Below are 18,849 nucleotides of genomic sequence, written 5' to 3' on the forward strand. Positions count from 1 at the left end.
CGTCGTCATGGCCAAGCTTCTACAACGGGCAGACGGGCTAAGGGCCAGCGGAGAAATAATAATATGTCCCTGTCCAAACTAGATGGGCGGACATACAGCTGTTTTTTTTTTTTTTTTTACTGCCTGTCACCACCTGGAAAGCCATGGTTCTAAGAAGCGGTAAAAAAAACTAAAAAATAAATGCCCCCCTCCCCCCCTTCACCTTGAGAGAGGACTCCCATGGCGAGGGTGGTATTTTTTTTTTTATTATCAAAAACAAAATCCCACTTAGGGGGTTTGTTTTTTAAAATAAAAAAAGTTTATGGATCCTTCACGTTTGATGGAGCAGTACGGCAAAGTTACAATATATTCACAGAAAAAGCTGTGACAGTGGTTCCTGTAAATGGTAGAAATGTTTGTTTTGCTGACTGACGTTTCCAAATGTGACAGATGGGTATTCCGTCAGGGCTATGGAGTACTTCACTCCATCTCCCTGACCACGTACAATAAGTCTGCCAAATATAAAATCAGCCCGTAAATGACTGTTCTTGGGGGTTAAAAAAACAGAATCCTGGTACCAAAGTAGGGTCATGCCCTATATTTAGTAGTGCACAGGCTTTGTTTTACTCCTGCAGACAAGATGTTCTCCCTGTTTTGTGTAGACCATCTCTATTTGTTCCAAGATATCCATGGGGTAAAGGTACATCCCCATCAGTGCAGTGGGATGTCTTCCTGTGCCTCACGGCCCTAATATTAAACATGCTTAGATAACTAGTTCACCTTCTGTCCTTCGTCTAACAAGAAGAAGAGTAGTTTGTGGTGCACTACACTGGGTTGCTCTTAAATTCATGCACCTGTATTGGAACTCTTTCACCAATGTGCCACAGGGAGGCAAACAACATTTTCAGCATCTTGCAAGATAACTGAAAATACAAATTAGCCCACAGAGCAGGCCACATTAAAAAAGCTATGAAGGTCTATTTGAAAGACAACAGCAGAAACAGAGACAAGGTTGTGGCTGTCCTTAATAGTTTTCTTGTCAAAAACCTATATTTAACCGTGAATCAGAATTGCTTTCTAAGGCTACATTTTTTTAATATGCTTGGGTTGTCGTCATTCCCAATACTATGTTTTTTTCTCCTCAAGGGAAAGGGAGGTTTTTTTTTTGGCGGTGGGGGGGGTCTGGTAAAGGGGTGTAATGTGCCTTGTGAATATAGGCATTGTACACCCCAATCGGCTGTATACAAATAATATATTAATCATCTGTAACAGTGGTTTTCTCTCTTTTTTTTCTTTTTTTATCCTTTACTACCATTCCACCGGGGACAAAACACAATTATTCCATCAGACGCTTTCAATAAAAATAGTCCTGCAATGTCAAAGGGACACAAAACTGATCATTATTTTAATGGTGTTTGAGGACTAATAAATAGTTCCCAGCTTTTCAATTGTATCATTGACTATTTCCCATTTAAACAGGGCTCAAGAGCAATCAACAGAAAGATGGACAGACAAGACAGTGGTCTTCCTTCAGTGGGGCAGCTGGAGGAGATTGTGCAATACGCAACTGCAACACAATTGGATTTGCACAGCCCATGGATTCCAGTCTCACAAAATAACTGTAGTGTTCCAAGTGTTATCACTAGTCAAAACTGAAAGAAACAATGCAATCATCACAATCAAAAAATGGTCCAGCAAAGCATTTTGGTACCAGTGATAAATTGTAGCCATTGCCTCTATCATAATTTAAAGTAATCTCAATCCCCCTATCTTTTTTGTCACTGTCTAAAAGTGTTCAGGTCTCTGTCTTCTGTGGTACCGGTCTGCCGCTAATCCTTCCCTTCAGATAGCATACCAGGAAATTATGTGCATACTTGCATCTATTTTGAAACTGTTTACAACTCAGTCTAGAAGGACCTACCGATGACTCAGTTGGCCAAATTACAGCTGCATTCAGTCATACACTTGAAGTATCTTCACAAATTTGACACCAATAATACCCGATGCGCCAAGGCAAGTATGACCAGTTTCATGCCACCCATCTCTTGGCTTGTTGAATAACTCAATGAGTAAACTATTGTTTGCAAATCCTAGAAAACCCAGAGGCATTTCTAGCACATCCACTGAAAATATAATCAACAAAGAGGTCTGCTTTTTGAATTTCCTAATGTTCCAGCCACGTTACCCCCTACAATGACAATCAGGAGTAATTTGAACACCTTCTATCAAACTCCTGTGTAGAGTGTAATGCCACACTCTATGTCAGTAAAAATATGACAGTCAGGTAGCTGAATCTGGCCACAATAAGCTCAATTGTTTTTATGATCTCTTGCCTAACTTGCAGCTCTTGCGGTTTATGTAGGCCTCACTTGAGTGTGTAGTAGTGAGTGGGCACAAAAGGCATCTTGCTAATAATGGCATCCACAGACTTCTTCCGAACTTCAACTCTGATTGGGGTTCCGACTTTGCTGTTTCCAGCCTCCACGTATCCCATTGCGACATTCTGCTTCAGGCAGGGAGAGGGGCAGCCACTCGTAACCTCTCCTGGATTGAATAAGTGAAACGAATAGCAATGATTATTGCAACACAGTGACACTAGGGGAAACACATTTTTGGCAACCATGTTAATCATTGCCCAACTAAATAACAAGGACACACACCCACTGGGAATGACTCAGGTCATAAGAAAATGTTTCCTGGAAACCAAACTGATTGAGTGGGATAACATATAAGTACTGTTTCTCATTTGAACTATGGTGGATAGACTATTTGCCATCAACAGTACACCTCTGGCCCTAGAGCACGCTAGTACCTCAGCCAAAGAATCCTCTGCCTACAATTCCCGATAAATTGTACCGAGAAACATAAATAAAAGTAGTACATGGAAGGTACAACTGGACCTGAGGTCACATTGACTATATTCAGTCTTCCGTCTTTTCTTCTTGTCTCCTAACTACAAGCCCACTAATATTATTCAACAGGTCATACCATAGTAAGTGCCATATGTAGTGTTCAGTTTAAACTCCCTCATGTACTGCTTTCATATCATTTCTGAATCATTGTTTTCCTTGGCAGGTCTTTGTTACCATTTTTCACTAGAAGGCTGCTTCTGTAATGTTTTTTCACATTCCTTATTTAAAGAAAACATAAAGGTAGTATCTTAATCTGTTTTCTAAGTGTGTTGTACACTGCAAAAACATAAGATGGCCCTACTTCATATCAACTAAGCAAATGGTTGGCCGTTAATGATATCATACGATACTGACACCATCTACTGTATGTAGAATCTGGAATGCTGATTGGAAACAGAGAAAAATACACCTCCTAGAGAGCAGTTTGCCCCAGAAAGAAACAAATAACTGTGACAAGTGTTAGAATAATGGTGAATATCAGTCAAGTTAAAAGAGAGAACGGTAAGGATGGCTCTACTCACCAATCACATTCCCATCAGCATTAAGAATTGGGGTGTGTTGTCTTACAGGTGGGCCTGTTGATATCAGACCAACTCTTTTCCTTCCAACTTTTCCTTTAAGTTGAGGTATAATGATGGATGCTCCAGGGAAATCCATTGCTGTTCTCCGACGCTTCCCTATAGTGCATAACAACACAAACAGTGAGGTTAGGGTTAGTTTACGTACTGTACTCTTTTCTTCAAGACAGCACACAATCCTAAAGGGTGTTGTAAACTACAGTACTTATGTCTATGGCTTTATTAACACGAACCCTGGGGAAAGACTTTGTGCTCACCAATGCAGTGGATAATGTCTGTACCATATTTACAACACTTGTCTTCCTGCCCTTATGATCTAATACCCCATGGTCCATTTGATTCCTCTTGGTCATTATAATATGAAGGGAAACTTCAAAAAACTGCAACAAATATTTTGGCTGCTGCTTAAAAAAGTGCTTTGCACCATCCTATTTGCTGTAGCAATGCGTATGGATACTAAAGTTCAAACATGTATTCCAGTGTACATCCATCACCTCCACATTCATTATTACAGGTGGCTAACTTGATATCTATGTCACCCAAAGTGCAAGCCAGCTCTTCTCTTTTAATTTACTTCCATGACTGTGCTAGCATATGATGTGGACAGCTAGAAAGATCCCAACACCAAGGATTGTGTGGCACTGCCCTGCCAACGAATTGGCCTGTTTTCAGGAACTATATATTTAACTATCTCTTTAATGTATGAAGAGATGCCTGAGTGATATAGTGACTAAGCAGAAATAGGATTATGACACAAGTATAACAATCTTATTGTTAACTAGTATCACGAGTGTTAACTATTAAGCCTGTAAGAGGCAGGAAGATGTTTTCATGAACAGATAGGTGTAAAGCAAACAATTACTGGACACATCTCAGGAGGGAAAACTCATAATATGTAAAAACTCAGATTTTACTTGTTTCATTGTTATTTCCACAATTGTGATAGCATATGATGTGGATAGCTAGAAAGATCCCAACACAAGGGTTTTGTGGCACTGCCCTGTCAAACAATTGGCCTGTTTTCAGGACATATATATATCGTTTTTGGAAAGTATGAAGAGATGCCTGTGTGATATAGTGACTAAGCAGAAATATGATTTATGACACAATTATATCAATCTTAACATTAACTAGTATCACATGAGCATTAAGCCTGTAAGAGGCAGGAAGATGTTTCCATGAACATATAGGTTTAAAGCAAACAGTTACTGGGAACATCTCAGGAGGGAAAACTCATAATATGTAAAAACAAAATATATATATATATATATATATATATATATATATATATATATATATATATCTCCAATGAACATGGTCAACTGCAAATGCACAAACCCTGATTTTACTTGTTTTACTGTAATATCAAGACAGGGATTCAAAGTCATCTTTGTCAGGATATTGCTACTGCTTGTTCTTGAGGTGTACCCTTTTCAGCTGGTTGTAAAAAGAATAGAAACACCTGCATCCTTAGCCACCAAACATACTTCAGCTATTAAAATCTACTGTGTAAATATGGGAGGTGTAGACAAAAAAAAAATTAGGAGCTGGTTGAACTGTTAATTAAGTTCCTCTCAACACCCCGTAGTGTTTCCTATTCGCTTACAGCAACTGCCATCTGTCAGGCTCACAATAAACAATTTTACTGCGATTAGGGCCATCAAGATCTGTACCCATAAAGTCTGCCTGTATGTCAGGCTTGCAACTTGGCACTTTATGCTTTAGGAGTTCAATGTATGAGCAAAACACTTTTCTGAAGTACTGAAAAAAACCTAGGCTAAGTGGGTCTTTTTCTCCAGCTGGTTATATGAGGACTTTAAATGTATTTTGATCCTTTGAAATTAAGAATATAATTTTTTTTACTGTCCCTTCATGTTTGCAGCATCCTCGCTGGACACTTGATCTGTAAATTCCGTGTAAAATGATCGCTGGCTTTTGTAACTGGTTAGCCATAGAAATATTTTGTATTGTTAAAGTTTAATATGTGTTTTCATACCTGGCATTTGCCTTTGATGTGTGATCCTTTGGGGGTGGGGGGAATTGGTGATGTCTTTTAGATTTTTTGTTTTTCACTGAATTTTTTGAGTCCTGGAGGCTGAGTTTTTCGTTTTTACCAGTGTGACTAATTGTGATCGCGGGATTGCCGCCGGTAAGAGATTTAAAATGAATTGTGCTTTGCAGCTGGATGCCAAGTTTTAGGGTAGCAAAGGTTGTCAATCCAGATATTCTTCATGTGTCGACGAGCACAACCTCATAAAAGCATGCCAGCCACGTGCATATGCTGCTCGTACGGCCATGTGTGCCCAATCATTGAGCTCCATGCTGCCCATCAGCTCACTAAGCAGACTCTAAATTAAAGAGGTAATTCCAAAGTTGTAGACCCCTCCCAACAGCTTTTGCAGCTTTATTCTCATAGCAACGTTCTCGAGTCTATGACTTAAAAACAAAATAAAGAACCGATCTATATTAAAGATAAGTAAGGCCGCAAAAGCAAAATGTAAAACCCCCTTTCCGACTAAGAATCAGTCTACCATTGAGGTCTCAGAGAAGAAAACGAATTGTGGTAAAGTTTACAAGATTCAATTGCCTCCCAATATGTCAGCTATGCTTTGTGACGTGTGCTCTGTTGAAGCACATCGAGCAGAAAGTTGTGCCTTTTTGAACAGTCTGACCTACAGATTCTATTAATTCTCGAAACTAGTTGTCTCCTTATAGCTCATATATTTTAGATCAATTAGCCCTTAAAGGATGTAAACTCATTCATGTTATGAAGGAAGGCAAACTGTGGGTGACGGCGTGATAATTTATCTATCAAGATTCCCTTGTTTTAAAACAAAATTACTTCTATACCTTTCCCTAATGTGACAATTTGATGTCACTTTAAAAGAAAAGCAAACCCAAACTACCTTTCTTTTTGTTCATCATTCACAAACCTAAGACAAAATGTCCTGGTAAAACCTATGACATTTTAACAGTTGAGGTAAGTATCATTATTTTGTTTTAAAGGGCAATATTATACTAGTATTGATTTAAATGATGAACACTGAGGAGCAGGAAGCCTTAGTGCTTCTTCACCTCTCCGCAGTCTTTGATACAGCTGATGGACTGTAACATCTTGCTTACTAAACTAAGAAACTGTTCTGTTATAGTGGTAGTACTGGCATAGCTCAAAGAATATTTGAACCTCAGATGGCAAATGACCATGATTCAAACATACTCGTTATAAGTGATTGTGGCAAATTTCATAGGTCCATCCTGTCCCCACTGCTTTTCAGTTTCATATATGACACCCTCGGCTATTCTATTACACTCGATGGGCGTCAAATTTTAAAATGTACACCAATACACTGAGGACCTTTGGGGTCTACCCCAGTTCTTTTTTCATTCTCTGCTTCCTGACTGTAAGTTTGCAATGTGCAGGTGAATGGCCACCAACATCTTGAACCTCAATGCCAGCAAAAACGGAAATACTTATGAAGTCTACAAAAATTCAGATAAATGACCTGAACTGGCCTAGTGCTATATATACTCCGTTGGCAGCCATCACAGTCCAGAACTTAGGAGTCCAATTTGGGGCCAACTTTGGACTCCAAGTCCATATTACTAAAGTTGCAAAGGCTTGTTTCTATTACCTGAATTAAAAAAACAAAAACAAAAAAAACCTTTCAGTTTCGAGATAATAAATTGGGCACCAGCGATTACTCTCCTAATCCAATTGAGTTTAGACAATGATAACACAACATTTTTAAATGCCCTCAAGGGTTTAATTGCTCAATTGCAATTTGACCAGAATGCAGCAGCTGTATTTCAAAGGCCTTCAAATCCTTAAACTGGCTAACTGTGCACAGACACATTATTTGCAAATCTCTGGCTTTAGGGCACAAATCGTTTTTTTTTTAATAGAAAAATCAAACAACTGGTGGCAAAATATTCTCTTGGTATGTTCCACAAAGGGCTTTGCACTCGTAAGAACATATTTCTGGTTCCAATGGCTAGGAGTAGAAAAGCTACTTTCAGCTACAAATTGTTCTTTGTCACTGTGGCCAAACACTTGAATGTGTTCATATCTATTGAAAAAAAAATGTAATTGCTTTGTTTCAGGAAATCCATAACAAACCTTCTGTTTAACATCTCGTCAATTTATATACTTCTGTGTTTTTGACCAATAATCACAATTTCATTGCTCAAATGCTACAGTGCCAAGACACTGGGGTGGCAGTGTGCTAAACAAATACCCTCAATAAAATAAATAATATAAAAAATATATATATAACTATGTTTATAGATGGCACCATGTAACGCATTGGCTCTAGACACTAAAATAACTTAAATTATAGCCCTCTGCCAAGGGCTATAAATGGCTACACACCCCCTCTCAAATTATAAACCAGAGCTTTTAGCCTTACGCAAGGGCCTATACTTAGGAAGAGGGCCTTTAACCATCTTTATAGCCAAAGGCATTAGGGGTATAATGCAATTAGAAAACATTCCAACCATTAAGTGTTCTAAATGAAAAAGGGGGCAACAGAAAGACAAACATTGGCATGTTGGAGGAGAAGGCTTATACCGCCCATTATTAGCCTTGAATTACTTTATTGTCTGCAATGACGCTCCCAACATTCCAATGTTCTAATCAGTGTTATTACCCAACTCGAAAGTCAACATGTTAGCTATCTTCGACAGAAAGGTTTTGTCAGCTTTGCCTGGAATCAAACTGATTACATCTTAGTCTCTTAGAAGGGGCAGAACAAACTAACTTAACTTCAATGATCTGGGCTTGTTCTGTGACTACAGATAGTTTGTCTTATGTCACATGGTTTGAGGAAGATCAGAGGCATTGGTAATAGTTTCACCTGACCAGCAGTAACATAACAAATATTGAGTTTAAATACTCCCCGTATGGTTTCTTGATTTATAAAAACAAACCCTTATTTTTAATCTTTGTCAGTGGGTCTGTGGTAAGTAAGGGAAACTTATTTTCTTTTGCAGTAAACATTGGAGTTTACATTTGAGTAAACATTGCAGGATTGGTGGCAAGGAAAAGGCATTACTAGTTGGTCCATGGGACTCGACATTATGAGACAATTGTCAGTCTATATGACTTAATAGAGTCATTGTTTTAGCAAAGTAACGGTAAATGTGGTATCAAATCACAATAAATCTTGAATTAGGAATTCACTTCTGAAAGCAAAGCTAAAAGCTTTAAAACCTGGTTAAGTGTGGTGAATTTATGGCAGCACTCCTACCCCATAAAACTTGTGATATCCACACACTGAGCCTACGCTGGCTCTGCAACAAACCACTAACCTAAATATAATTACCCATCTGCCAAAGAACCACAGAGTCACAGTGTTTCTTGTACAGTCCATTTAGGGATGGGAAAACATCACTCATGTTCCATCTATATGTCTCTCTTGCAAGGCATGCTGGACAAGAATAGGGAAAATGTAGAAACGGCACGATTTGCTATTACAAAACTGCCAGTGTGTGGAGCCATTTTTTTTTTTTTTTTTTTATAAGATCACATATTCCTGCTCTGGAACTTTTATTTTCTCAATATAAAAAGAATGCCAAGCAGGTTGCTGCCCACTTGGTAAGCCGTCAAGCTGCAAAGGGAGCTGCCACAGGAGTGACTCTTTAAGGCACAGAGATCCATGCGAAGGAGGCAGGGTTTTATCTATATAGCGGACAATTCTCGGTCAAGATCTAAATGACCTCCTTAGTGACTGGATATGACTTCTTCAGACAAAGTCTAAACAATGCACCATTCTGTCTATCCCTACTTGACAGGTCACCAACATTTAAAGAGAGAACCAATATTCTGAGGCATGTGTTCATCCTCTATATGTAACTTGTAAGTTATACTGGCGACATATATATAGCCCAATTTGTCATTAGTCGGGATTTGTAGCCCTATAGCGTGACAAGGCTATTCCTCAATCAATGTAATTTTAAACTTGTCTTTCATTTTACAATCAAGTAAACAACAAAGGCAAAACTTGGTATAAAAGCAATTCGTATTGTTACTTCAGAGGTATTAGACACATTGTGCTCTGACACACTTAACTGAACTTAGCACTGAATGTCAACACACGTTGCAGGAGAGTGTACTCTGCTCTAGAAGAGAAGAGCTGTTTTTCAAAGCACAATTTGGCATTACACTTGAAATATTCATTACTACTGATCTGAGCAGCAATCTTCGCCTACAAATGAGTCACCCATCGTGGCCCAGTCGCGAAGAAACAGGCTACTGTGAAACGTTAGCTGACAGAATGTGCCCGATGGCTGGAATCAGAAATAAAAAACAAAATACCTGAATATTTCTTTGCATTTACTGGACTCAAGAGGCCATTACTCAAAAGATTTCACTTTCCAAAAAATGCAAATACATTTTCAATGTTACCTTCCGATCAGATCTTATGATGATTTTTTTTTAGCTATCTTGCCCATATGCTTATGAATAAGGGAACAGAAAGCCTAATATATATTATTCAAGTTTCACCGCGACAAACATTTGACTCCCTCCAGTTCCCATAGCCTTCTGCCTGACATTTGTAGTATAGACGGCAAAGAAGGAGAGGGAACACGCCTATTTTTCACTCAGACTTAACCGTCAGCCTCATCTTTGAACATTCCAACATTCCAACGGTAAAAGCGCGAGGGGATTCACACGCACAGCTATGAAAGGAAAGAAGGACAAGGGGCGGGGAAAAAGATGAAGTAAACGAAGAAGCGGCGCAAGCATACCATACTGGTTAAATACATGGCTTACTACACTTTACCTAGTTCATCATTTCTGTGTATCATATCCTTCTGTGTGTCTGAGAACGTGGCGCCTGTGTGTGTGACTACTCCGATGTGATATACAGTGGAAGTTCTTACGTGGTATAACAATGAGAGGCGGCGCTAGTACCCGAGAGTAGTGTGTATTTTACATACTGTGTTTTACATATTCTTACTTCTTTTCTATATGTTTTGGGTCCTGTGTTCAATGACTGATAGGGCACTGGTGGATATTGTGGTGATCACTTGCCTCTCCGGTCTTGGGTCGTTGGATTTGGATTAAAGCTTATTTCTTCTTCTTCAACTTCTTATCTATCTCTTGGCTGACCCTATCCACGAGTCAGGGGCGCCAGCCGAGCCTAGTGACCGGTAAATGCCATAGCAGATATAATAAAGATATGGGGGGGGGGGGCAGAACTTTCCCAGAGTGCTTGTTTAAATAATAGCTCCAAATGCAGATGCAGCAGAACAGGATATTGCTGAGTCACCCAGCAACTATTGCTTGAGGTGGAAATGTTCATCAAATGATTCCCCTACCCAACAATCATGACTTTACATGGGCCCACAATGTCAGAGACTACCCAGAGCCACATAATTCAAATATATTTATTGGGGAGCCCTAGCTTTCCAAAAACAGAATGCTATTCATATAGCCGAGGCAACTGAGACCTCTAATAGCTCTCACTACACTCCAGAGTTGAGGAAGAGTACTCCACCAAGCCTGTCCATGTGCCACCATGGCTATCCCCTCATGCTAGGAGAGAACACTTTTTACAATCTACTTCTGTCACATCACAATTTTGAAATGTGGTTGTGGTTTTTTAAAGGGTAGTAATATTGGTCACCAAAATGGCTGGACCACCCTTAAGTGGTATTAGCAGACACTTACAAAACAGAGACTAGACTGTAGTGAATCAGAGTTTGTTTTAATGGGATAACGGGAGTTAACTTAGCCTTTGGCTTGCAGACTCGTGCCCCCGTCACTTAGTGACTTTTAACCTACTTAGCCTGCTCTGTCTTAGACCATTTATTTAATTAATTATTTTAAGATGGCTGCCTTGTTTATAGATAGGCCCTTTTATTTAGAGTTATGTTATCAGTGTCACAGCGCTAAGGCGTCAACTCATACAACAAAGAGAAACAAACTCTAGGTGCTCACATTAGAAATTACCGTCCCAAGCATGCAGCGTTATATATTGTTTTGGAACAACCTACATCAGGGGTCCAAGTAGATCTGTATAAATACATCACACTTTAGACAGATAATCCGAGGGATTCTGACCAGATACCACCGCTGCTATTGATGCTACATGTCGCTGTGACGCTGACCCGGACTTCATGTTCTTCCGAAGTCTGAGCTCGAGGCCTCACCCAAGGTAACCAGGGTTGGGGGCTCCTTCCAGGGACATGGCATTGGCAGATTAGGTTTAACATACCCAGCTCTCCTCTAGGTAGAAGGTTATGCCTATTATGATAGGGTACACGAACACATGATACACTTTATGTCTTTCCATGCTAATACAAGATGGTGGGGGTCTTCATAATCATGACCCTCGTCTTTACAATTCTATCTCTTGTACTGTTCATCATCCTAATCATTGCAGCCAATACGATTTCTTGAGTCCATGCGTAAAGGCTGCCACAAGTCACCTTTTACTGTTTGGGTTGTTGGTGAGGTGCTGCTAGTGAGCCGGAACGGTTGGGACTACAGTTGAAACTTGTTGTAGGATAGGCATAGTCACCTACAATTATAAGTACTGTCATCCTTGAACCAGCAGTCTTTGCCCAGAGCAAGAGTCTAAACTACGACAAGATCACTTGACTCGTTCCAACAAAGCGGTCATCTTAATTGCAGATATACAAATTGATATACTTAAGTAATCCACTCGGTGAGGCAGAGGGAGTGGAAAGCAGTTGCGACCAGACAATGAACTCTGAATGAAATATCACTGTAACAAAAAGAATATCCAATGTATGGATTTCATGTGTGTGTCCTTGGGAGACAGAATTAGGCATATAATTTACTGACTGCCCTGGATGAACATTTAGCCTAAGAAAGCCACAACATCAGTATGTTCCCAACATAAAACAAGCATTTGCAATGCAATAAGTTTTGTGTTTTCTTGAGTTAGAGCTACTGGCATTGTAAATTTATAACTGGACTTTTCTAGCCACATAACTTGGTTAACCCTGCCTCATAATTTCCTGCCATATAATTCCAGTGGCCCTGCATAAAACAAACGCACTTCCATGCACCTTCTTGCTCTATGTGCAGCAAAAAAAGAAAATGTTGCTATTTAGCAGCGTTTAATTGAGCAAAGCTTAATTGAAGCGCGCAAACGTGCTTAATTGAAGGCAAATATGCGCTTACAAAATACACGATTTCCAATTAAAAACTACAGTCGAACCACGGAACACATAAGAAATTATTCTTTAAAAGATAATACATGCATATTATCACAATTCTGTCTTTTAATATTTATGTTTACGTGTTGTTTTACTGGTGTGTCCCATATGGTGTTTGGCTTCAATTTACAATGTTTAGGTCTGATTCACTCCACAAAGTTTGATAGCATCTGATAACATTGCTGTTGTCTACAGAGCAATCCAGCCAGTCAGTCATTTACACTCTTTCATCTGGGTGATGCTGCCCTTTCACAAACACATGCTAATGTTTCTGCTCTATGTTTTTGTTTTTCACGTTAAAAATGTTGTTTCCCCAGCAGTCTTTTTTACGTAATTTGCTATATTTCACGAAGGACTTTTTCTCATGTTAGTTTTTGCATTTCTAATAAATTATTCTTTATTTTGCACACAGTAAATCAGTGAGGCAGAAAAAAAACTGATGGCCCTTTAACCCCTTCGCTGCCAGGCCTTTTCCCCCTCCTGTGACGAGCCTTTTTTTGGCTATTTGGGGCAGTTCGCGCTTAGGCCCTCATAACTTTTTGTTGACATAAGCTACCCACGCCAAATGTGCATTCCTTTTTTCCAACATCCTAGGGATTCTAGAGGTACCCAGACTTTGTGGGTTCCCCAGAAGGAGGCCAAGAAATTAGCCAAAATACAGTGAAAATTTAGTTTTTTTAAAAAAAATGGGAAAAAGGGGCTGCAGATGAAGGCTTGTGGTTTTTTCCCTGAAAATGGCATCAACAAAGGGTTTGCGGTGCTAAAATCACCAGCTTCCCAGTTTTCAGGTACAGGCAGACTTGAATCAGAAAACCCAATTTTTCAACACAATTCTGGGATTTTACTGGGACATACCCCATTTTTATGATTTTTTGTGCTTTCAGTCTCCTTCCAGTGAATGACAGAAATGGGCGTGAAACCAATGCTGGATCCCAGAAACCGAAACATTTCTGAAAAGTAGACAAAATTCTGAATTCAGCAAGGGGTAATATGTGTAGATCCTACAAGGGTTTCCTACAGAAAATAACAACTGAAAAAAAATATATTGAAATTGAGGTGAACATTTTTGTCTCTACGTTTTACTCTAACTTTTTCCTGCAATGTCAGATTTTTTAAAGCAATATACCGTTACGTCTGCTGGACTTTTCTGGTTGCGGGGATATATAAGGCTTGTAGGTTCACCAAGAACTCTAGGTACCCAGAGCCTATAAATGACCTGCACCCTGCAGTGGGTTTTCATTCTATACCGGGTATGCAGCAATTCATTTGCTGAAATATAAAGAGTAAAAAATAGCTATCAAGAAAACCTTTGTATTTCCAAAATGGGCACAAGAAAGGTGTTGAGGAGCAGTAGTTATTTGCACATCTCTGAATTCCGGGGTGCCCATACTAGCATGTGAATTACAGGGCATTTCTCAAATAGACGTCTTTTTTACACATTCTCTTATATTTGGAAGGAAAAAATGTAGAGGAAAAAACAAGGGGCAATAACACTTGTTTTACTATTTTATGTTCCCCCAAGTCTCCTGATAAAAATGATACCTCACTTGTGTGGGTAGGCCTAGAGCCCGCGACAGGAAATGCCCCAAAACACAACGTGGACACATCCCATTTTTTGACAGAAAACAGAGGTGTTTTTTGCAAAGTGCCTACCTGTAGATTTTGGCCTCTAGCTCAGCCAGCACCTAGGGAAACCTACCAAACCTGTGCATTTTTTAAAACTAGAGACCTAGGGGAATCCAAGATGGGGTGACTTGTGGGGCTCTGACCAGGTTCTGTTACTCAGAATCCTTTGCAAACCTCAAAATTTGGCTAAAAAAACACATTTTCCTCACATTTCGGTAACAGAAAGTTCTGGAATCTGAGAGGAGCCACAAATGTCCTTCCACCCAGCGTTCCTCCAAGTCTCCCGATACAAATGATACCTCACTTGTGTGGGTAGGCCTAGCGCCCACGAAAGGAGATGGCCCAAAACACAACGTGGACACATCACATTTTTTCACAGAAAACAGTGCCTACCTGTGGATTCTGGCCTCTAGCTCAGCCGGCACCTGGGGAAACCTAGCAAACCAGCACATTTCTGAAAACTAGCCACCTAGGGGAATCTAAGATGGGGTGACTTGTGGGGCTCTGACCAGGTTCTGTTACCCAGAATCCTTTGCAAACCTCAAAATTTGGCCAAAAAAAAACACTTTTTCCTCTCATTTCGGTGACAGAAAGTCCTGGAATCTGAGAGGAGCCACAAATGTCCTTCCACGCAGCATCCCCCGAGTCTCCCGATAAAAATGGTACCTCACTTGTGTGGGTGGGCCTAGCGCCCACGAAAGGAAATGGCCCAAAACACAATGTGGACACATCACATTTTTTCACAGAAAACAGAGGTGTTTTTTGCAAAGTGCCTACCTGTGGATTTTGGCCTCTAGCTCAGCCGGCCCTAGGGGGGGCAGAAATGGCCTAAAATAAATTTGCTTCCCCACTCCCCCCAGGGAGCTCCCCTTGCCTACAGGGTCGCTCCCCTTGCGTGACGGCGCAAAAAAAAAAAGATCCCTGGCTTCTGCCCCCAAAGCGGCCAGAAATGGCCTAAATACAATTTGCCCCTCCAGGGTCGCTCCCCATCTGTAAAAAAAAAAAAAAAAAAAAAAAAAATTGGCCCTGGCGCCTAGAGGTTTCTGCCACCCCAGGGGCAGATCGGCCTAATAACAATAGGCCGATCTGCCCCCCCGGGGGGGGGGGGGGGGGGGGGGGTGCAGAAATGGCCTAAAATAAATTTGCCTGCCTACCCCCCCGGGGAGCGACCCTTGCCTACGGGGTCGCTCCCCTTGCGTGACGGCGCAAAAAAAAAGATCCCTGGTGCCTAATGGTTTCTGCCCCCCTTGGGGGCAGATTGACCTAAAATCGGCCGATCTGCCCCCAAATCGGGCAGAAATGGCCTAAATACAATTTGCCCCTCCAGGGGAGCGACCCTTGCCTAAGGGGACGCTCCCCATCTGTAAAACAACAAAAAAAAAAATCCCCGGTGCCAAGTGGTTTCTGCCCCCCCTTGGGGCAGATCGACCTAATTAAAATAGGCTGATCTGCCCCCGGGGGCAGAAATGGCCTAAAATAAATTTGCCCCCCAGGGGAACGACCCTTGCCTAAGGGGACGCTCCCCTTACGTGAAATACACGAACAAAAAAAAAACTCCCTAGTGTCTAGTGGTTTCTGTCCCCCTTGGGGGCAGATTGGCCTCATAAAAATAGGCCAATCTGCCCCCAAGGGGGGCAGAAATGGCCTAAATATAATTTCCCCCCATATGGGAGCGACCTTTGCCTAAGGGGTCGCTCCCCACCTCTAAAACAAAAAACAAAACAAAAACAAAACAAAAAAATAAATAATAATTAGCCCTGGTGCCTAGAGGTTTCTGCCCCCCCTGCTTTCAATCCGGCTGCCAAAACGCAGAGAGAGACTTCAAAGGGAAGGAAATAACTTTCCTTCCCTTTGAAGCCTCTCTCGGCCTCCCCCACGTGATCGGAAGAGAAATGCAAAGCATTTCTCTTGCGCGATGGGAGGAGGCCCTGTGACAAACAGCGTGCGATCACGCGCTGACGTCACAGGGGGTGTGGGGGGGTTAGGGGTGGAAGGGGAAGGGCTTCCCCTTCCATCCCTGCCTTGTGGGGGTGAACCCCACAGAGGGAGCGCTAGCACTCCCTCTGGGCTGTGTGCCCAGGACGTAATGGTTACGTCTTGGGCACACCAGCACTGTGCCTCAGGACGTAACCATTACGTCCTGGGCACAGAAGGGGTTAACCAAAATTGTTTGTGCCCTGCATCGGAACACACTAGCTCAAATTAAGCACTGCAAACATAATAAGTGTGCCTTCTTTAGATCAAGCTGTTACTCTACACAGAAAGCTGATTTCTTTTTCCTTGATAGCTAAGCCATAAGCTTAAGGTTTTTAGCTTACGAGACCCACAATTGCCTTGTTGGCATACACAAAAAGTATGATTTTCTAGGTTCAGCTGTCACTTCATGCCACATGCTAATAACTGCTGCATATACTTTTACGAATACAAAAGCTGGCTAATTTGAAATTGGGAAGAAACAAATTTTCTGTTGTTTGTGTTGCACTTTCGTTTTGGTTTTGTTATGACTTTCCCAAGTGTCTCTTTTGATCATACAAATTGCAGTGCTGTAAGCAAGAGAAGAAGCTTGGAATTATTATAAGGCAGTGCAGGGGGTTAATATGGTTGCGGCAAAGAACGTGTTGTAGGCAGATCACACACTGCATTCAATCTTCAAATGTTAAAATAACTCCGGTGATTAATGTTATTTCTGGAGAAAGAACATACTTTTTTCTAGTCGAAGCTTTGACTGATTATAAGATAGCGCAGAAGGTTAATGTGCCTGCTGCGAGGAATATGAGCTAGGCACATCAGAACTAGCAACTAATGTAACAAGCCCATACGAAAGGTGATATTTACGGGCTGCTGGCAAGCAGCGGAAGCTTCACTGGAAGGACAGATGGGGATTGTTTTTATTAAAGCTCTTTTCCCCTTCGGAGGTGTTTCTGAAAGCGATTGAAACCATGGGCCGGCTCAGCCTCTTCCCTCCTGAAGCCGGGGGGGATTTTGGTTTGTGCACCATTTCTAAGCAGTACCGTAGTACCCCATAGTGAAAAACAAAAACTTGAGCTGCTGAGAATGAAATATTCCAAAAACACAGGCTGATCGGCCATTGAAACCAAGCCTGTTGTGAGAGGAAGAAAGGGCATAAAAGAGAAATAAGTACAAAACACACCAATGACATGATCAGTAAACAACAAATAAAAAAATGAAAGTAATACAGTTTCACATAAGCGAGCCGACGGCCCGCCATGAACATCAGCGTGAAGAGACACAAAAGGAAACAAGTTTGCTTGCAGTCAAACATATTGGCAAAAGTGCAATTAGCCATGTAACAGGGGCGATAGCCAAGGCGGTAACAAAACCACCTTAAGGAGGGACAAACGTAAAGCAGTTACCAACGCAAAGCAATGATTTTTGAAAGGCAAGCCCAAGAACGGGTTTATAGTGGTGGGCGTCGTTAAAATCCCAGATACATACCAACACGTCAGTAAAGCAGCCCTTGCACGCTGCTATGCTACGCCTAAAAAGGGCCATCAAATTTTAAAGCGAGGGTATCCAACTTCTGTGACAATTCATGCAAGTATTTGGCTCTGCAGACGAATGCTGGTGGGGCTGTGGAGTGACGGGCACAATGGCTCAGGTGGCCATCTTGCAGCAACAGAAATCCTTTGGATAGAAATAGTGTCGGCAGTAAGATTATAACTTGATCCTTTAATCCTACTATTTGGGGATACGCACGATTACTCAAAGTACCCATTTACCACCCTAATAGGTAAACTCCTCAGGCACATGCAAATGATGGCAAGGCTTACCATTGAACACTCCTGGAAAATACCTGCTCCCCTACCCACTATGAGCTGGTACAACTGTGGTCAATATAACATTGCATCCAAAATGCTGCTGCAAGGCTTCTTCTCTGTCTTCGCCCAAGAGAACGTGTGACTTTATTTCTGCAATTGCTTAACTTGCAACCTATAACTAAAAGGGCAATGTTTAAGGAACTCTGCATTGTCCACAGAGCCTCCCAAGGAAAAAGGATGACCATACCTACAAGTTATATTTAAGCAATACAAACCACACAGAACACTGCACTCCAGGCCTGCACCACTTATCATACCACCTTACCACAAAAAAGCTATAGGAGGCACTGCTTTGTTAGTTCAAGTTGCCAAGCTCTAGAACTCATTACCAGCCAGTATTAAAAGCACTGAGGACCATATACACTTCCGTCATCCAGGCAATACTGCCCAGAAAACAGTTGTACTCTTAAGCAGAATCCCCAGCTTACAAACCAGTAATTGCTAACGATTCAACCAACAAAATGCTTCTATCCCAAAAGATCTCCCCAGTTCTCTCTCCCTCCAGCTATGCCAGTTCAGGAGCACAACTGCACACAAAATCTCAGACTGGACAACCCAGTGCAGTAACCAAATATGCACACTGTATCATGTGAAATACCATAAGGGGACCTGCATAGTGGTTTCAAAACGACCAGCATGCTGAAAATCGTAAAACTGCTCATATGTCTCTTACAGTTCATCATCCAACACACTGGTACCATCTACATCACATAAGACAATAACCAC

The 18,849-nt window shown here is 41.2% G+C and overlaps 1 protein-coding gene across 1 annotated transcript in view; it reads right to left on the reverse strand.

Moving 5' to 3' along the window:
- Positions 1–1,281: 1,281 nt before the first annotated feature.
- AMT (aminomethyltransferase) overlaps positions 1,282–18,849 on the reverse strand; it is a 191,114-nt gene continuing 173,546 nt past the window's right edge. Inside the window, exons 8-9 of the mRNA XM_069206857.1 lie at positions 3,413–3,568; positions 1,282–2,523 (exon numbers count right to left, since the gene is read on the reverse strand). Coding sequence (XP_069062958.1) covers positions 2,345–2,523; positions 3,413–3,568 — 335 coding nt within the window. The 3' untranslated portion in view covers positions 1,282–2,344. The remainder of the gene's footprint in view (positions 2,524–3,412; positions 3,569–18,849) is intronic.

Source organism: Pleurodeles waltl, chromosome 9 (genome assembly GCF_031143425.1).
Source record: "Pleurodeles waltl isolate 20211129_DDA chromosome 9, aPleWal1.hap1.20221129, whole genome shotgun sequence".
In the NCBI taxonomy this organism is placed as follows: domain Eukaryota; kingdom Metazoa; phylum Chordata; class Amphibia; order Caudata; family Salamandridae; genus Pleurodeles; species Pleurodeles waltl.